Raw genomic sequence first — 20,480 nt, forward strand, 5'->3', positions numbered from 1 at the left:
TTTTTTTTTGATGACTCATGCCCAACTCTTGACCGATGGTACAGCTGCTACTATGCCGGTCTCTTTCGACCAATTCAGCGATTTTATCGCAATTTGCGACGACAGGCCTTCCGGAACGTTGCGCATCTTCGACCACCTCTACACCAGAATGAAAATGTGAGATTGTACTGTTAAATATGCCGTATATCATATATGTAATCAATCAAACACGTGTTAGCGCGTGAAAAGAGCTTTCCAAAAAGGTATATCATGACCCGATGTGTCGAATAAAACTAGAACAACGCGCTCTCAGCGCCAACTAGCGAAAATACCGCAAGACTTTTTTGACAACCAATATTATTTTGATACGATAAAATTGAACTTTTGTTCTAAAATTTTCATAGACTTCTCCTGAAGCCAAATTTACTCCATCAAGAGAGCTCTGCATTGACCGAAACAAATGATAGTCCGTTGATGCAAGGAAAGGGTGGTATAGTGGATACATCAAAACTTCCCAGCCAAGCTCTCCAAGTTTTTGCGGAATCATCAAATATGTGTGTGGTCTAGCGTTACTTTGTTCATCAATTCTAGCCGTTCCTTCCTGCCTGCTTCAATCAATATTAATAAAATAATGAATAAATCGTTGGATCAGTTAATTCCTTTCAAATCCCAACAAACACTCAACATAACCTTTCGAAACGTCAATCCTGTCTTCTAGGCCATTCGTTGAGCTTCACCACGCTTGTAGCATGCTCTTTTTCGCATATTATTGTTGTTTTTGATCCACTTTTCGACTCCCGTCTCGCTTCAGAAATGGTTCGATTTCATTTCGTGTCAGCAAAGAATCGCAGATGTTTATTCGGTCCATTAAATTTTTCACAGAAAATCCATGTTTTATCCAAACATCGAAGTTCTTTTTGTAGCCAGCCTTTTTTGAACGGTTCAAAATTGTTGTGTGATGGATATTAAGTTGCTAAGCGATGTCATGGCTGCTTATGTGACGGTTCTGGTCAATCTGTGGTATGATTTCATTGACTTCTTCAACGATAGGTCGATCAGAGGGACGTTCATTTTGCACATCGAAATTTACAGAACGGAAGCGAGCGAACCATTGTTGTGCTACACGAACTGAAACAGCATCGTCTCCGTAAACTTCACAAATTTCATTGGTGAGTGGTGTGGCATTTCTTCCCTTTTTTATACAAAAATTTCAAATTATAGCGAATTTCTTTATTAATATATTTGCAAACATTTTTGAACAGCTGTGACTTCCCCGAATTTAATATTTTTTTTTTTTTTTTTTTTTTTTTTTGTTGGTGGTTTTTAGAATAAATAATTCTTTTGAAAGTAGAATCCTCATTAACTTTAAGGAGACATGGGTATTTTGGAAATTTAACTTCTCACACACATAGATTTTCGAGAAATCAGACCGAACAATTCGAATAAGGTAGAAACCGAAAAAAGCCATGACTTACGCTCTTCTTTAAGACAAAATTATATTGTATATGCCATGATGTGCGTGTTCATTGTTAGTAGCTGTAACATATGCCAATACACACAAATATAGTTACTTTAAATGATTTTGTTCTATGATTTTCACACCTACTCAAAACACCGAACAAACAAGTTGCAACACACCCAAAAAACAATTATTCACATGCAATCTGCGCCACACGCACACACACCCACAGAACAACAACTGTGCAAAAACAAAAACACATTTATAATTCTATTATTCACAGTGAGGCCAAACACAAGACCAAGCAGGACGCCAGACGAAGAACCCACCGCCCATCGCTCGCCGTCGTCGGCGAATTAATCACGAAAAATTCATTGTCCCCGTCGGTTGTTTAAGACACGTGCTACTTTACAAGCACAACAACAACATAGCAAATAAACGTGTGTATGTGTATACTTAATAAACAAACCAATAAATGTTAAACAACCACACAACGGAACAACAAGAGTCTCCGGCGATGCGCCAACCAGGCAGCCAGTAATCTCTCAGTTCGTTCGGGCGTAAAAGTTGCATTTCTGAAAATGATGATAAGTCAATTTCGCGGCGTGTTGAGGGTGTTTGCTAGGTGTCCAGCTGTGCAGACAGATGCTGGAGCGGCGTTCGAACTGTAGTGGATTCACCAAGTTCCTAAGTTCCACGTGTCGTCGCCACATAATTTGTACACAAACGTAAGAAGCGGAAAGTGGAAAKCGAAAGCCGATTTAAATGTAACAATGCGCGACAATTCCGTGGTGCTTCGGCTTTCCTACGACTTGCTACAATGGTGCAGATCACGACGCTACGTTCCACGCAAATATCATTAAGGCATCGAAAAAAAAAAGAAAGAAGTACCGGCTGCAGTAAGCAGATGAATTGGGGCTACCTACTAAGATTGCTGAAATCGCTGTGGRGTGACGTCTAGGAGGGGCCTCCACTTACTTTGAACCTTGTAGTAAATGGTATCAGGTGTACGTCTCTCTGAGTTAAAATCCAAAAAGACTTAACCTTTGCTAAGAGATGGTCTAATATGGTTAGATTAAACATCAACCCGTCAAAAGCAATCGTCGTCCTTTTCATAAAACGAAGATCCCTTCCGTGCTTGAGCCCCTAAAACTTGGCGGCTGGCAGTTAGTAGTGTCTAAAGAGGCAAGATTCCTAGGCCTTACATTACACTCAACTATACGGTGAAGTTAGTATGTGGAATTAAAACTGGCCACCAAACCACTTATGATAAGCAGACGCATAGCCTACAGGTAGATGATGAGGCTGCTAGCCAGGTTTCAAAGGGTGGCTGTATATCATGATCGTGAGGCCTATTGTTATTTTTGGAACGGTTGCTTGGGCAACGAAGKCAACGCAGTCTTTGGTAGGTTTTTAATATCGAAGCTCGAACTACTCGTTTGTGTCGCAAACACAAACTTTAGGGATTGGGCAGCATTTGAAGTCATGCTGGAGCTCACACCGTTCCATCTAATGATTTAACAGTCAGCGAAGCAGATCATGACAGCAGATGGATGTGATAAAGAAAGGATAGTTTTATTTTATCAGACGAAGGCCTTAGGGAAAGACAAACCTCCGACCCTTCGTCCAGGAGACCGCGTTATCCTCACACAGAACCAGAAGACTTTGGAGCAGACATTGCAGGATCACGTATCAAGCTATCCATATCAATAGTATGTTTTCCCAGCATCTTTCAAAAAGTATTTACTATTAGTGTATGCAAAAACTAATCTCCAACTGAACTATCGCAACCAGAGTATCAGTTTACTAAACTATAGATCAAATCATTATTGCAGAGAGTGTGGAGAGAAAGGCACTGGCAGCAGGCAAGAGGAATGCGCCATACAAAACTGCTTAGATTTTGAGGTTACAATCTAGCAAGTTTTAAAGGTATAATCAACATCCTTCGAGACAAATTGCGTCTCCTTGTCGGGCTCTAAAGTGGGCACTGGAGGCTTTCCTTTCCAACATGGGCATGGCCTCTAGTACCGCCAGTTTGGTTTTGCGACATAGAACTGGAAACTGCAGAACATCTGATCCCAGATTGTTTAGAAATTTGTAGAAGTAGTTACATCTACGTGAACAGAGAATACGTTACCTCCATCCACTTATCAACATCTTATTTGTGACCGTATGTGATATAGGGTCGTTCACAATATACCATAGTTTGCAGAGCAAAACCTCAATTAATTTATCGATCTCTATGCTATAGTGGTCCAATATAAATGATTCCGAGAAATGAACAGGCTCTTGGTCAGAAAATGATGTGTGTGTATCTTCAAAACTGAAGAACTAGCTCGTTTGTATAGGGTCTCCGCTTACTAATCAAATAGCGATACTTTTGAAGAATGTTTCGCGATTGTTGGCGATTGTTGAGAAATAGACCTGGCATCACGGAGGAGCCACACTTTGTGCATTATGAAGTCAACAAAGAATGATTTGAATTTTTTCTTTTTCCTTTTCGAAATTGAACGATTAAAAATCATGACCCAGAAACCAAAGACATATTTTTAAATTTTTTTTTTTTTTTTNTTTTTTTTTTTTTTTTTTTTTTTTTTTTTTTTTTTTTTTTTTTTGAGTGGTGCCATATTATAAATCCCATAAAAACATGATCTGTAAATAAATTCAAATAATGTTTTAAGAAAAAGCTCAGAGATTATCCTGTAAATAATTTAAAGGAAAACCGTACTTCCAATAGAATATCAATGGATGTTTATACAAAAAACTCACAGTGACAAATGTATGGCCCAGTGTTAAATCTCATATCTATGTACTCATAATTTATATGTTTCTAGGTATGTAACTTTCAAGAATTATTATGCAGCGAGTGTTGCGCACGAACTACATTTACGGGTAAGATGTTCCACACGAAGCTCTACCTTAATATCCTGTCTTTATCCCATCATTAGCTACAAATCCACGCCGATTGATTTAGGACCGTGCATGTGTATGCATATTAAACATGTGAGCGAACACATGCCCAACAACAAACATACACAAATTCATATAAATGGATGTACGAAAAATACCGACGCAAACGCACCCTTTCGCTCGGCGAGTCGAAAAAATCGAAAATCAAAATAGCTAAATTGCGGCAGGGCTTAACACGTGAAATGTGTTAATCATTTTGTAATCATCGCTGCCGTTAATATCCTGCCAAATGGCACATCGATGAATATAAACAGCGCCAACAACAACGACAACAACAGCAACTAATGACACACAACATGAAAAATTGGCCACAATGACAATAAAATTACAACAAATATAGCAGTAATATTATGAACATCAACAACAAAAACAACAACAATGTTGCCAGAGCGTCATTGATAGCCTGCCTACACGCTGGCAAAGTTAATTTATATGCTAATTTTATTAACAGCACGGCCATAAGCCCACACACCGCACTGCTCTTCGCCTCTCTCTCAGCATTGCACTGCCCTCGCTGGCTGCCAGCATGCGGCTAAAGTCCAAAACGAATCCGACAATCTGACATTGTAAGCCAAAAATCAAACATATTTTATTAGACGGCGAAGACAATTATGCCACACACCCCACCCAACAGTCCGCAGTCGCCGTCGGCAGCAAAGTCTGGCAGATATACAGATATTAGAACTTAACTGAAGCATATGTGCCAGCAGAAGGGTGGGCGCATTAACACCAACAACCCAGCCGATTTGGTGTAGTGTCTTTCACCGCTTTAGCTGCCGAATGCTTCCTCACCCTCCTGTCGGCCAAACACTGATTTACAATTATTAAAGCAATTTATCACTAGCACGATCGAAGAAAGTGAAAAAAGGTGAATCAATGTGTTTGGCTGTCGAAAAACAAAGCATGAGCTTCGTGCGCCTTGAAGTAGGCTACACGCGATTTGTTGGCATTTCTCTAAGCGCGCATTTGGCATATGTAAATCAAGCGCCTCTCAATAAAAAACTCAATCGCATCCGTGCATAATCACAGGGATTCGGCAGGCATGTTCCGGACACACCGCCGTAGGGGTCCCGTTTAATTGTTTTATGGGCTGTTTAGTTTAGCATAGTTCTAGCCGAGATAAGACGCAATTAGCCACCTGTTTGTCTCAGGAGCGAGTAAGTGATACTAAAGCAGTGGGCAACAACAATAACAGCCACTTAGCTAGCTAGGAAAGCAAACTTTTGCCACAAAGTATCGTACGCTTGCTAACTACTCACGCTTGTATGTGTGTTTTCATATGTGAGTGTGTGTGTGTGGGTGAGAATGCTCATTCCTGTGCGCGTGTGTGTGCAAACGCAAACTTCTTTTCTCGGCCCATTAATATCCTTTGTCGGATTAAAATGTTGGCAAAGGCACGCTTCACACCCACACACATACGCATCCACAGATATACACACCCATAAGTTGCCGAGAGACAGTGCGTTGGCCGGAAGTACAAAATTTAATGAAGCAGTAAATTCGATTGTCGCATAAACAACGAGGCAAAAACAACAATAAAAACCAAAATACAACAACCTACCCACCCTTGTCAACTAACCTAACACAACAGCCGCCCCGCCGTCGAGGATAATGCCAGCGCCCACACTTCCTTCCTCCTTCCTTTGTTTCGTGCTACAAACACCAGTCTACATAAATGTGTGTATGTGTGTGTGTTGTGTGAAAGCGTCGAAAAACTGCATTGAAATACCAAAAGTGCCTGTCGGACCCATCGTAACTTCTGATATGTGCTGCCAGCACACGAATGCGTCGGCAGTCGGCCACTAAGTGAGCAAAGCGTCCTCGTGTGCATGTATGTGTTTGTGTTTTTGTGCACAAAAACGTACTTTGCCTTCTTTCAGCTGGTTGCAATGTCTTCTTTTTTTCTATAAAAATCTGAAAATATGTGTGGCAGCCAACAGCTTTTAAGCCAGGTCGACACAAATTTAACTTTATGCACCGCTATAAAACATAGTTCAGCCAACGACGACGGAGACGAAACGAGAGCGAAAGAAAGGGGAGCAGAAAATTTAAAATTGAAGTCAAAATCTTTTTTAATTTTTTTTTTTTTTTTTTTGACTGAAAAAAATAGAAAAAAGATGAAAGCGGAATAAAGAAGGTGATAAGATGGTAGTTTGAAGGGTTTAGTCGAGTATAAGCTAAAAATAGTGGCGCAATGTAATATTATACTTATGAATATGTAAATTTTGAAAGAGACCAGATATTGAAAGAAAATTGGAGAAAGAAGTGACTAAATACTTCCATTCTCCAAATTACAATGAGTCCGTCAGTACCCAGATAGGTCGCGTATTCATACTTCTATTGGGAAAAACTAGCTAATATTATAATCCAAAATAATTTAAAAAAAAATTTTTTTAACGTCTGAGACTTAAAGCATGAACAATGAGCTAATCCCATCTTCCAAATACGATTTGCAAAAAATCCACTTTACCAGTATGCTCCAAAGAGCTATTCCAAAGGCGATAAGCTTTTCCACAAAATTTTTGTATATTGCAATGATGGGTACTTGATTTCTAAAAATACTCAGTTTATTATTTTACATATGGCAGACCACATACTATCACGCTTTCTCTTTGGGAGAAGGTCGTAATCACATAAAAAACAGGGTGGATGACGCAGGATCACGGGACCCACCTGCGAAACTACACAGACAGATCGAAAATGACATATGGAATGGACGCTGGGATCTACTGCGCAGAGCTAGATCTCAGACAACCCCCCAAGCTCCCGGAATAGTGCGATATCCTCCTGGCGGAAATCTTTGCGGTCAGCTGCTGGGATATGTAATAGCGCTGGAAACGACATGAAGAACACTAATAAATGTATCGATAGCCGCCCTTCAGGGAATGCCCTTAGAAACACGGAGGCAATAGGTATGATTACTACCAGAAAGCGGCTGCATTTGCGAAAAGACTGCAGGACAGTTGTTGACCTAATCACATGCAGTAAGTGCAAGAAAATAGGCACGAGAGAGGCAATTGAACCTCCATCTGTCATTACAAAATACCAGTATATCTATTTATGGCGTTGCAGACATCTGAGAGATACCTAACATAACTCAAACCTGCAAGTGCTCCGTTTTCACACAAACTCAGTACAATTTCTCAGTATTCAAAAATTTATTCTTATAATATCTGCTCCTGGGTTCAATAAAATCTGCTGGCTACTTAAAAAAAGAAAGAAATATAAGAATTCAATAAATTCTTAGTGGAATATTCATGTGTTTCTTCAATAATAATACACAGGAAAACTTAAAATATCGCTTTTCGAAATCATTTCTATATTAGTATTGCAATTGTTTTTAATCATCATTGTTCATCACACCGTCCGTATGTATTTTCATTACTGCGAACACAATCCGAAAGCAATCACAACACTCCTTTCAGGCCGCAATGACATTTTAGAACAAATTTGCGGCCTAATACAACAAATCGGACATAACCAACTATTGAACACATACGAAATGTCATGTTGAACAAGCCGAACATGGATGACGAAAACCGCACTGCAACCAGAACCACCAAAATATCAAATTATTGTTTCGAAAACACTAGGCAGATGACCCAACCGAATCAGCGCTGCAAGCAAAGCTAAAAATCGACAGCAGACAAACAACAGTGACGCACGCTGGCAGCAACAGCAGCGCCACACAGCCTCCGCTGGTGACAACTATTATTCTAAGCCGACAAACATATTTGCGTAGCTGCCATCGCCGACAACCGCAATCAACTTCGACATTTGTGCGCTCGAAACCGCAACATTTCGAAAGTGCACTCGCTGTCAATTTCGATTGCAAATGGCGGCGCATATAACTGTCCGCTTTACATATTAAACACGTATTATAGTTTGCAGCTTCTATAGTTTTGGCGCACTTACCTGCACTCTGGACTCGGTCAGTCCGATGCGCATCGCAATTTCCTCGCGCATGAAAATGTCCGGATAGTGTGTTTTCGAGAAGCACCGCTCCAGCTCGTTCAATTGAGCGGGCGTGAAGCGTGTGCGATGCCGCTTCTGCTTGTTGTTTTTATCCGAGTTCTGCAAGAGATAGAAACGCTGTTGAACGTAAGCCATTTACCACTTAATCGATTGCATAACATAATGTAACAAATAAATTCTAGCTTATAAGGAGGCTGCGTTAATAAAAAATATAACCTCTTTCAGATATTTATAATGCTACATTATCTGCTGAGTTGTGGAACCTATCTAGGAGTCTAACTATTTATCCACTAGAAGAAGAGTTATTTAGTCTTAAAAAGCAGACCAGTAGTGTTACCGGCTATTAATTATAACATGTTGCCACCAGAAGGGAGCGTTGGAGTACATATATACATATAATCGTATACAGAATATTGGTCTTCGAAAATTTTTTCGTATTTTTAATTTCAACTTAATTTTTTTATATTTATAATGAACTTTAATGAACCAAATATGTACCATTTTCGTCGACCACTTTTAGCCATTTTTCCGCTATAGACATTAATCTATCAGTGAAAAACTTGTATGATTTCTCGGCGAAAAACTACGACAAGTAATTTTCACGAGCTTCTCTCAAAGTCCATTTGTCGAGCTTCACCGCGCTTGGACCACGGTCTTTCTCGCACATTATTGTCGTATTTGTTCCACTTTTCGTCTTCGGTTACCAATCGCTTCAGAAACTTTTCGATTTCATTTCGTTTCAGCAAGGAACCGCAGCTGTTAGTTCGGTCCATTAAATTTTTCACAGGCAATTAATGTGGTACCTAAACATCGAGCTTCTTTTTGTGCCAACCCCTTTTAAATGGTTCAAAACCATTTGATGATGAATATTATGTTCCTTAGCGATGTTATGGCTGTTTATGTAACGGTCCTGGTCAATTATAATGTATAATTTCATCGCCTTTTTCAACGAAGGTCGACCAGAGCGAGGTGCGTTTTTACATCAAAATTTCCGGAACGGAAGCGAGCGAACCATTGTTGTACTGTTCTGCATTCTTCCCATTTACAAATATAGCGAATTTCTTCATTATTTTCACTACTTTTTGAACAGCTGTAACTTATTTTCAAATTCCCGATTTATTGTTATTTATTATTATTATTTATTTATTAATTATTATAATTATTTTTTGGTAAATAAAACTTGAAACCTCTTCTTTCCAATACTATATGACCTCATGTGATTGGTAGCGCTTTGATATGTATACGACTGCAACGACATCTATCAACAAAATACGAAAAGACTTTTTCGACTACTTATATAGTATATCAAAATCAACATGAAATTGTTTTCAACACGTAAATTATGCCGCGGAAAAACTACTACAAAAAATTTGCAGAACTTGCTTTGATCATCTATTAATCAATAAACGCTAATCAGCGAATATTTTATTTGTTATGCATTGTCCATAAAAATCGATTTGAACTCAATGTGTCCAAAACCCCGTTAAATATTTTTTTGAATTAAGCCAAATCGTTATTTTGAGCGAATTCTTCACAAAGTTCTTACTAGCTGACTTCACTGCTTCAATAAATTTTTGTTTACACACAAAAATATCACAATATATAACCCGAGATATACATATATACATAAGTAACACACAAATATAATATACAACTACAAATATAGAAGAGAAATACACTTACTTTTTCAATTTTTTCGATAAATTTTCGTTTGTTTGAATGAATGAATTCAGATTTGTGCGCGCATTTCGCATTCATTTGCCAATTAATAAACACAATAGACGCGCAACATAACATACACACACATACGCATGTGAGCATGCATATATATGTGTGCAGGAAAATGTTTGCCAAACGCAACGCAAATGAAAATCGGTTATATTTTCATTGGTTCGAAATTAATTCAGAAATGCCCGATTTGGTTTTTCAACAGCAAGAAGGAAATGCAAAGAAAGAAAAGAAAAAACATCGACGAGAATATGAATTAACAAACATTCAATTATGTGTAAATATGTATGTGTTGAGAAAAAGTATGCACGAGCTTTATAAAATGCACAAGAGATGACGGTTGCACGATTTGCATTTGAAGCAACAATTTTACTTAATTTTTTTTTTTTTAATTTTTTCTTAATTTTCATGAATTTTTCTTGCGTTGGCCCGCCTGCATCGCTGTGGCTTGCATTTCATTGCTTGTTGCATGCTCACCTGATCCTGCTGTTGCATGTTGTTGTTATTGGTATTGTTGTTGTTATTGTTGTGATGCGGATTGGGCGTGTCGCAGAGGCCGCCAGTGACGTGCAGCCGCGCCCCGCCGCCACCGCCGCCGCCGTTCAGCACCGCGTCGGCCGGGTTCTGTGCATTCGGCGGCAATTGGCCGAAACTGTTGACGCCGGCGTGCAAGGCCGTGATTGCGGCCTTGGGTAGATCACAATCTTTGGGACCTGCGAAAAAAACAACGAAATTAAATATTTATTAAATAGTATTATATTTGCCATGGAATGTATAAATATAACTCAAATATGATACTGACTTAATTCTAAATCGAATCCTTACGGGAGTACTTAACAAGTAGACAGATATTGATAATTTGTTTGGGCAGTCGGTGCTTGCCCATCACCCAACTCTTCAACTGGGAAAGACGGTTCGAAGTAAACATAGTAAAATATGGCTGGGATAAAGGTATGTTGGCTACACGCAACGTTCTAAACATCCATATTGATGGCTTCAAAATAGACGACGGAGTTGGTGTGAGAATATACAGTAGAGAGTTCGGCATAAGGCAGTATCTTAAGTTGTCCAACCAGTGCAATATATTTTGGAGCTGGCCTCTAATGCACGTGCAGGCAAATCCAGCTTCAACAGCTACGTAAACAGCCAACCAGCAATTAAGGCAGTATGTCTGATATAGTATATCTGGTCCAAGAAGTAAGCAACTTTACTGCTACTGGGTGCCAGTCCACAGAAGTATCGATGGCAATGAAATAGTGGACGAGATTGCCAAGAGTATAGTGCGTCTCACATGTCTATACGACGATTTTGACAGAAACATGGTAAAGAAAATCCAAACCCGCTGGCTCAAGCTACCTCGGCCAAAAACTGCAAAAGTCATGTACAAAACGGTTGATCGAAAATATCATTGGCATTCGATAGAAGAGACTGTAGGAACATTACGTCAATAGTAACTGGTCACTGTCTGATCGCACGGGAAGAGTGCAGAATTTGTCTAGAGTAGGCCACCAGGGAAACAATGGAGCATCTCTTGTGCATTTATCCCGCATTGGAGGAAGTATCGACAGTGAGGCCGTAAAGTCTGTTAAGGACCTAATAGGTTAACCTAACCTAAAGTGTAGCCACCCACTTCATTTACATTCATAAGTTTATATCTATATTATAGCTTTTCCTAAAGCTACACTGGTTAACGCGTACACTCCTAATCCAGCTCCTTTTTTTAGGTACCTTTCAAAAGTAAAATTTTCATCAGGAAAATAATGTTTCTTTACGACTAAATTCGATTAACCCAATGAAATAGAACATTTTACTAATTACTTGCGAAAGAGCAGGCAGAAAGTTCCAACTAAGGCTGAAACAGCTTTGGAATAAAAGAATTTGTCTAGTCTTTGCATAGATATGCGTGGGTATAAGTTTGAAATTATGAAATTCTGAGCCAAGATAACCAAAGTAGATAGGTTTTTTTTTTGGTTTTTTGTTATTTAATTATTAAAAATTTTTCTTAAAATAGAGAAATAATAATGATTAAAAGTTATTTTTACTGATTCGCAAAATAAATATAGGAGTAGTTGCTAAAAGCGAAAATAAACACTAGCACATAGGATTTTTTGTCTTGTAGTTAAGTGGTTGTTGTAGTAAAAGCTGTGCGTGATGGAAAATTTTTGAACTCAAATTCGTAGTCAGGTCAACTCAAATACCCCACAGACCTCTTAGCACAACAGTCGCAAACTTTTTCGTCAGCTTTGTTGATATTAACTTCTTTATTATAATTTTTTTGCCTCCAAATAAAATAATTACTTGAGACTAAACTGACAAACATGTAATATGTTTCAAAACGTAAATTTTTAGCCACTTATTTGTATCTTCACTAGTTATAACAAACCTTAGATATATATAAGCAGCGACCCAATTTTGGTGGAGAACTGTTTAATATATTAAATTGCTTTTGATATTTTAAAACGTTTTAAGTATTTTTATAGTTGCCGAAATGCACAAGTTTCCCGATTTGGTTTATTTATTTTGATTTTTTGCTATTTTGAGATTTACTTTCAGTTTGGAAAGTACTCGCAGCTCATTAGCGATCAATGAGATATTAACTCATGCGTTTAATAAGCGAAAGTTAATTGAATTTGCACATATTTGCCGATGCTTGACACACAAAGTTATACACAGTATTGCGGTTGTTGGGCATATATTGTATTCACCGACCACAATAGACAAAATTGCACTGTGCGATCACTAAATCGGCTTATTGCAATTGCCGTGCGCTGAAAACACACACACACAGCACTGTTTCACTATTGCTTTTGTTTTTGGGCGCGTGCAATGATGACGCACGAGGAATCCGTTGAAGCAACACCGCTACTATCGCGTATCGCGCAACACTGAGGCGATCAAGTAAATTGAATTTTTCAACAACCTGTCATTCAAAAGATGCCAAAAACAGTAACAGCAACAAACGAGACGAAGCGAACGAAGTGCTACAACACGAACAACAAGCGACTTTAGTGAAATAACGGACGGACGCGACAGCAGCAGTCAGTAGTCGGCAGTAGCGGCAGCAAAAACGCTAACAACTTACAAGCACTTTTTTATTTGTTAGCCTCTCGGTGTTTGTGTGCGTGTGTGTGTGAAATCGCACTCGCATACAAACTCACTAAAACAGTAGCAACAACAATGCATGGGCAACATGTGGATGACAGTTGAACGAAGTTGGAAACGCCGTCAAGCAGGTGGAGATTGACAAGCGACACAGCCAAACACTCGCTGCCGTTTGCGGCGATGGCTGACGGAAAGGACGGACGGACACACACACACACACACATACATACACTCGAAGAGGAAACGACAGCGCTTACAGATGTAAGGGCGCAGAAGGTGGCGACGCGGCAAATGCCTAACCCCATCAACGTCGCTCATTGTTTCTGCGCCGGAGGCTGCGCTGATGATGGCGTTGGTAATGACGCTGATGGAGGAGGCATAGCGTAACAGACCAACAACAACACAACAAACAGCGCAGAGAGCGGCCACAAAAAAGGCAAAGACACCGTGAGCAAACAGAAGCGAACAGGTAACAACTCGTAATGCAACAACAACAACAAGAACAACAAAAGTGTACATACAAATGGAGAATTACGCCAGCGCAATTAGCAACAACAACTAAAAACACAGCAATAATCAATAATAAAGTTAAAGAAGTTAATGCCAACAGCGACGGGAGCACCTACACTCACACACACACACGCAGATACCAACCAACATAAGTGCCAACGTAGTGCGGATATAAATCAGCCTGACCAGCAGCAACGCGAAAGTGGTTCCGTGTCTTGCAAAGAGTCGGAATTTTTTAACACGTACATGCGAGGCGATCCAATCCCAGGCGCTGAGCAAACACATGCCATATGCACACACATGCACACGTACATACGTGGCTGAAAATCGTATACGTATTAAATACTGTTTCCCAATAACTACAAAAAAACGGTGAAATCACACCACCGACACCTGAACGGCAACAGCTCGAAGCGTTGCACGCCCGCTCGTGAAGTCACTTCGGCAGCAGTAAAGGCACTGTCAACAGCAGAAACAGCAAATATTTGTTTTGTTCGAATTGAAACTATTTCCAATACTCGATGATCGCTTACTGCGCGACTATGTCTAGGCTCAACTCTTCCACGGCTTGCGTGTTTCAACTGATGTTTTTGGCATCTGAAGGCATGCACTACAACCGAACGTGGCCAAGTCAAACATTTACAAATCGCTGGTGGATGTGAACTCACGTAAGTGCGAGCGCCTCGGCCGCGTCAAGTCAGTTCGAGTCATAACTGCTTGGACAAGGTGAGCCTCTGCGACAGTCGGTGGTGCAATGGTGTGTACGACAGGCGACAAGGGGAACAAAATACACATTTTTTCAAAGGCAACAGATTGCAGGGATTAATTTTTGAAGGAAGGTTGATTTGTTAAAGGGCTGAAAATAGACTCAAAAAGCAATGCTATACCAGATTCCTATTCAGATCAAATTCGATCTGAGATTTATATTATCAGCCAAGAGACTAACTCTTTCAAAACAAATATAGAGCTCAATTCAGGCGGAATTGAATTGTAAACATATGGAGGAATTGTAAACAACTGCTTTTCATCTTGGAGATCGGCTCAAACTCAATGCATTAGTAATTATGATGTCCAATATAGAAAAGTTATCGGAGTAAATTTCTGCAACCCCTAAAGTCTGAGAGCCAAAAGCGAACTCTACCAACTAAAAACCGTTCAAATACTTCTAACTACTGAGTGCCACAATAACCAGTTATATAAGTCCCCACTCTCAACTGATCAAAAATCATCACTCAAGTGAGTCTTTTAATTTGCTGCGCACTGTAATTTTTAGCTATGATTCCCTTGTTTTATGTAAAGCGAAGTAAAGGGCTATCAATGATGTCCTCAGAGCTATTTGAGACTATGCGAAGGCCGGACAAACTGCTCTTTACTTAGTTTCTCGCACTCGCATTCGTGTTGACTTTGTTGTGGAGGTGGAAGAATAGTAAATTGTGTGATTTCCGTTGAAGACACGAGCGTAATGTATTCGAATTATGTCGCACCAAAGGAATGTGTAGTGTGTATGTAGTCGTGGGCACAAAATATAACGAATTCGTAAGACTTCTACAAAAAGTCAATATTGACATCAGCAAAAAGTTGCACCTTAAGCAAAAACATACATAAATAATAATAGGCATACATATTATGGTAAAGCGGGTTGATTTACAGGAAGCCAAAAAAGCGGAAAAATCTCTCATGGAAGAAATGTTTTACAGATCATTCTAAGCAACTTTGATTAAGATTAAGATACTGTGGTTCTAAACTGACTTCGAGCCACCGAGTGTTAAGCCGCTGTTTTTTGGAGCTCATAAATATTTTCTCGTCAGCTTTTGAGGTATACACGCAGGTTAACTTTGATATTCTCTTGATCATTTGTCGGAATCCGCCAGATCGGACATCATTTCACATTTCACTCATACAACGGATTATTCAGATTTTTTAAACTTTGTGTTAAAAATCGCTGGATCGAAGTCAGTTTTAGACCCATTCTTTCTTGAGCAACGGAATTCAGAATAATCCGTAGAACATTTCCCGTACAAGTGATTTTATAAAAAAATCGACCTGCTCTAATATGCATAATTATATTATTTTATTACATACATTTTTATTTTGCTAATATATTTTGAAGTTTACGGAGGCGAGGCTGCATCAGATCGTATAGCACAATAGTGCTAAGGAACATAACATTCATCATCAAACGGTTTTGAACCATTTAAAACAAGTTGGCTACAAACAGAAGCTCGATCTTTGGGTACCACAAGAATTGTCTGTGAAAAATTTAATAGACCGAATTAACATCTGAGATTCTTTGCTAAAACGAAATGAAATCGAAACATTTCTGAAGCGAATGGTAACAGGAGACGAAACGTGGATAAAATTCGACAAAATGTGCGAAAAAGATCATAGTCCAAGCGTGGTGAAGCTCAACAAACGGTCGCAAAATCTGTATTGATGCCTCGAAAGGTTAAGCTGAGTGTTTGGTGCGATTGGAAAGGGATCGTCGACTATTAGCTGCTGTAGCCCGGTCCATTGATTCTACATTTAACTGTCAAAAACTGATGAGAATGAAGAAAGCAATGGAAAAAAACGGCCAGAACTGATCAACAGAAAGGGCTTCGCCTTCCATCAGGACAACACTCGACCCCACACATCTTTGATGACTCAAAAACTCGGAGAGCTTGGCAAAAAAAAACAATGATTTCTTCGAGTACCCAATATTATATTATTCTAATTATAATTATAGTTGCATGTTAATAATATATATGTATATGTGAACATACGATTTTTTTTTTCATAGGGTGTTTGTCTATGTCTGGATAAAATAAAATATTAAGAGATTTTAATTTTGAATTTACAAAGAAAATATTTAAAAGCTTATTAAAAAAAAAAATAGAAACATATTTTTAAGAATAGAATTTAAAAATATTTAATTTTATAAATTTTTTTTATTATTTTTTTCTATTTGCTATAAATTAAATATTTTTAGGGAATAAATTTAAAACTTTTATTTTTAAGAAATAAATTTCAAAGTATTTAATTAAAGCAAACAGAAAAAATATAAAAAGTATGAACAAATTTAATTTTTTTAATTTATTTCTTATATTTTTATTATTTAAAAAATGTACAAATATGGAAAATTAAAAAAAGATCGCAGTTTATTTTTTTGTTGCTTAAAAAATCTGCTGCACTCAAAATGCAATTTCAATTCAAATAAAATTTTGGTTAAATCTTTCTCTGTTGTTTTTCCGAACCTTTTATCATCATTTAGTTCATATACCTGTCGGCATTGTGGCCTTTGACTTTGATTTTGACTTTCCAGTGCCATAAAATGAAGACGTGTTAAGTACTGTGAAGTCTTAAAATCAATGATTTTTATTGTTTTTAAATTAACTTGTTAAAATTTCGGTAGCTTTTGAAGCTGGCGATTTGAATTCTTTGCTTTAAAAAAATATTTACAGACATACAAACATATATGTATGTATGCATATGTGTAGTATATCTATATATACTTATCGCCTTTTGGGGGGTTATATTTGAGATTTTGGTCTTCTGCTTTTTCAAATATTTTAAAAAATAATTCTGAAGTCGCGAAAAAGTTGATTTTAATTCTAGCGTTAATCTGATCAAATTTGACCAGGACCGACTAGAAATTACATTTCCACGTATCTTTATTATTGCATTTGAAGTAGTACTACATACATCCCAACGATTAATTACATTTTTCATATATTTGTTATAAAACTCGGCTTAGCTGACCTACAATGCCTTCATTCAATCAATGCATTCAGCTAATTTCGATTTTTCGATTTTTTTCGGTGTTGTTTCATATTTAAATAATCATTTTCATAAACCCACGTCTCTTTACCAGTAATGATGTGTTTGGTGAATAAATGGTTACGTTCCCAAGCATTCCTTTGAGCTCTCTAAATAGATGCAATTCCAAAACTGTTGAAATAATTTCAAACAAAATGACGAAATAATTCGAAATTATTCCATATTGTTATTCTCAGATAAAAAACATTTTTTTTTTTTTTTTAAACTACAAAAAACCAGTTCTGGATTCGTAACAAATGTTTGTGGTACTCATATTACATCAACATTGAAAATATAAACTTTAAGTGACACCTCTGCATTGCAGCAACAGCACATATTTATATAGACTCTCTGATATGTCGCAAAACTTGGCGTCATGATCAACCATCAGCATGCGTCCTCTCCACTCCAAGGCGACAATCCACCGCCTGACAGTCGTCCCAGCCCGGGAACTGCTGCATTCGCCGCACCACACAGTCCCAACAAACTGGGCACGAACTCATGTGGTGGCATCATAAAATGATGCGTGAATTGGAGTTGCCAGCGAAGTGCTAATTTTTACACCAACATCCAGCGCGGCTACTGTTCATTAGCGTCGCCGCTCCGCCGCGTCTACACAAACCATAACACACCGCCGCGCTCGCACCCGCGCTCGTGCATAGTCCACAGTCGCCTTCGTGTTGTCATCTTCGCTTGCATTCCGCGATATTGAAAGTGTATTTGGCTGCAGTCGCAAACCGGAAAACTCAACGCGCAGTGAAAAAGCTGCTCACATTTAGCAATACTGCTGCGAAAACAGCAATAACAACTCATTTAATGTAAAACCGCATGCAAATATTGACCGTAAATAATCAATAAACAAATGATTAATGAATTTCCAAAACACGTCGCACTCAAATATTTCACCAAGTTGCGAATGCAACCGAAAATTCCAAAAGCTTGTTGGCGTGCAATGTTTGAATGCTTTTAAGCACATTTTGCATTTTGCGTTTGTTAGTTAGTGTACTTTTGCCAGAGAATGCGTAGTTTTGCAATACTTAATTTTTTAGACACACTCTATTCATTCGAATAATCATCACTTGGCATACAAAAGAAAAACAATAGCAAGCGATGTTTGGTCAATTAGAAATTCAAATGCCAGTAATAAGTATATTCGTACTTCATCGGTTCCTATTTTTTTTTAGAAATGTAATTGGGATAGATATAGAGTTATACATATATATATATATTAAAATCACAGTGAAGAGGCGATTTGTGTTTGAAAGCATTTTCATGCAACAATTTGTTTCGCATGTGGGTGTTATCAGCTGAAATAATGGGCATAAGATCCTCAGTGAAAATCTGTGAAATGCATTTTCCATATAACGGTAACGTTAGAAACTACTAAAAATTTGATAGCTCACTAAATAAATACGTCAGAAGCATTAGATTTCACTTCCTATATAGTACGGGCCTCAAAGAAGCCGCTGTCAAAATTAGAAAATAGACAAGAAAAAACAAAAATTAAGGTAAAGTCCCTTATCTTAGAATTTGCTATACCGATCTCAACCAAATTCATAACGCTATTTTTATACTTACTATATTAAGTCAAAATTTGGGCCAACCACCGCGCGATAAGTCTCCTCAACATGCCATCTAATTTTCTATTGAGCGTATTGTGTGAAAGACTACAATCCACAACAATAAGCTGATTGGACCTTATAAGTGTGGATTTAAGAATGAAAAGCTGACCAGATATTCACCATAAGCCAAATCTTGGAAAAAGAGGAATAGTTAAGGAAGCGAAGCAAATTGCTCTGGTAGGGAACGAGGACAAGACGAAATATCTCCTCTCATCAAACAACCAGTCGTAGATAACTTCGTCTATCTTGGAACCAGCATCAACACCAACAACAACGTCAGCACAACGCAGAATATCTAATATTAACAGGTGCTACTTCAAAGTAAAGTCCTCTCTCGACGAAAAAAATCAAAATCCCGTCGACGTTCCGAGTTTTCGAGAGAAAAATTCTGCAAGATTCGATGGAACGATCAGCTGTACGAGATATACGACGGCATTGACATAGTTTAGCGAACTAAGAGACAGCGGCTACGCTGGCTAGGTCACGTTGTCCAAATGGACGAAAACACTCCAGCTCTGAAAATATTCGACGCAGTACCCGCCGGGGGAAGCAGAGGAAGAGGAAGACTTCCACTCCGTTATAAGGATCAGGTGGAGAAGAATCTGGCTTCGCTTGGAATATCCAATTACCGCCACATTGCAAGAGGAAGAAATGACTGGCGCGCTGTTGTTAACTCGGCTATAACCGAAGTTTTGAAAATGAACCAAATCGAGTTACCAAATCGAATTACCAAATCAAGCATTAGCGTAAATAACTGAATAAAACTTCGCACAAATGCCTTTTATTTGAGTGATATATTGACTAAAATTTATCAAAATCGGACTATATCTTTTCAAGGCCCCAGATACCGTAAGTATGTGACAAAAATGGACTAAATTGGATCAACACTTCCACCGATTCCACTATACCAGACATAACAAATTTCGAAATTTCGGCTGATTTTATAACCGATAAATCGGGGATATATCGGTCAATACCTGAAAGTATTTGCCCAACTCTATTCTCTACGAATTTCGATAAAATGCTCGCTTACACCCCATTTTAGCGCTTTCTTACTTTTTTAATCAGTTCTGGTTTCCCCTTTCCTTTTGCTCTTGTTTGTGATTTTCTGCTTCTTATTTTCCACACTCTTTAAGTGCAATTTCTAAAATTCCAAGTCACAGTTTTTTCCACAAAATGCTGAAAATCGATTTATTGGTGTGGATGCGCACACATCCTGCTTTGCTTTGGCTTTCTACACATTTCGTGAGTTTGCTTAGCTTTGCCGCATGAGCTGCGGTTTCGCATAGCACCTCTGGCCCCCTTCACGCCCGTTTGGCAGTCGTGAGTTCATTGAGTCT

The 20,480-nt window shown here is 38.4% G+C and overlaps 1 protein-coding gene across 2 annotated transcripts in view; it reads right to left on the minus strand.

The window, feature by feature from the left end:
• LOC108974480 (homeobox protein orthopedia) overlaps positions 1-20,480 on the minus strand; it is a 59,187-nt gene that overhangs the window by 27,416 nt on the left and 11,291 nt on the right. For both annotated transcript variants that reach the window (XM_018942339.1, XM_018942338.1), the window contains exons 3-4: positions 10,589-10,824; positions 8,324-8,458 (exon numbers count right to left, since the gene is read on the minus strand). In XM_018942339.1, the coding sequence (XP_018797884.1) occupies positions 8,324-8,458; positions 10,589-10,824 (371 nt within the window). The remainder of the gene's footprint in view (positions 1-8,323; positions 8,459-10,588; positions 10,825-20,480) is intronic.

Source organism: Bactrocera latifrons, unplaced genomic scaffold, assembly GCF_001853355.1.
Source record: "Bactrocera latifrons isolate USDA-ARS-PBARC rearing strain unplaced genomic scaffold, ASM185335v1 scaffold_56, whole genome shotgun sequence".
Lineage (NCBI taxonomy): Eukaryota > Metazoa > Arthropoda > Insecta > Diptera > Tephritidae > Bactrocera > Bactrocera latifrons.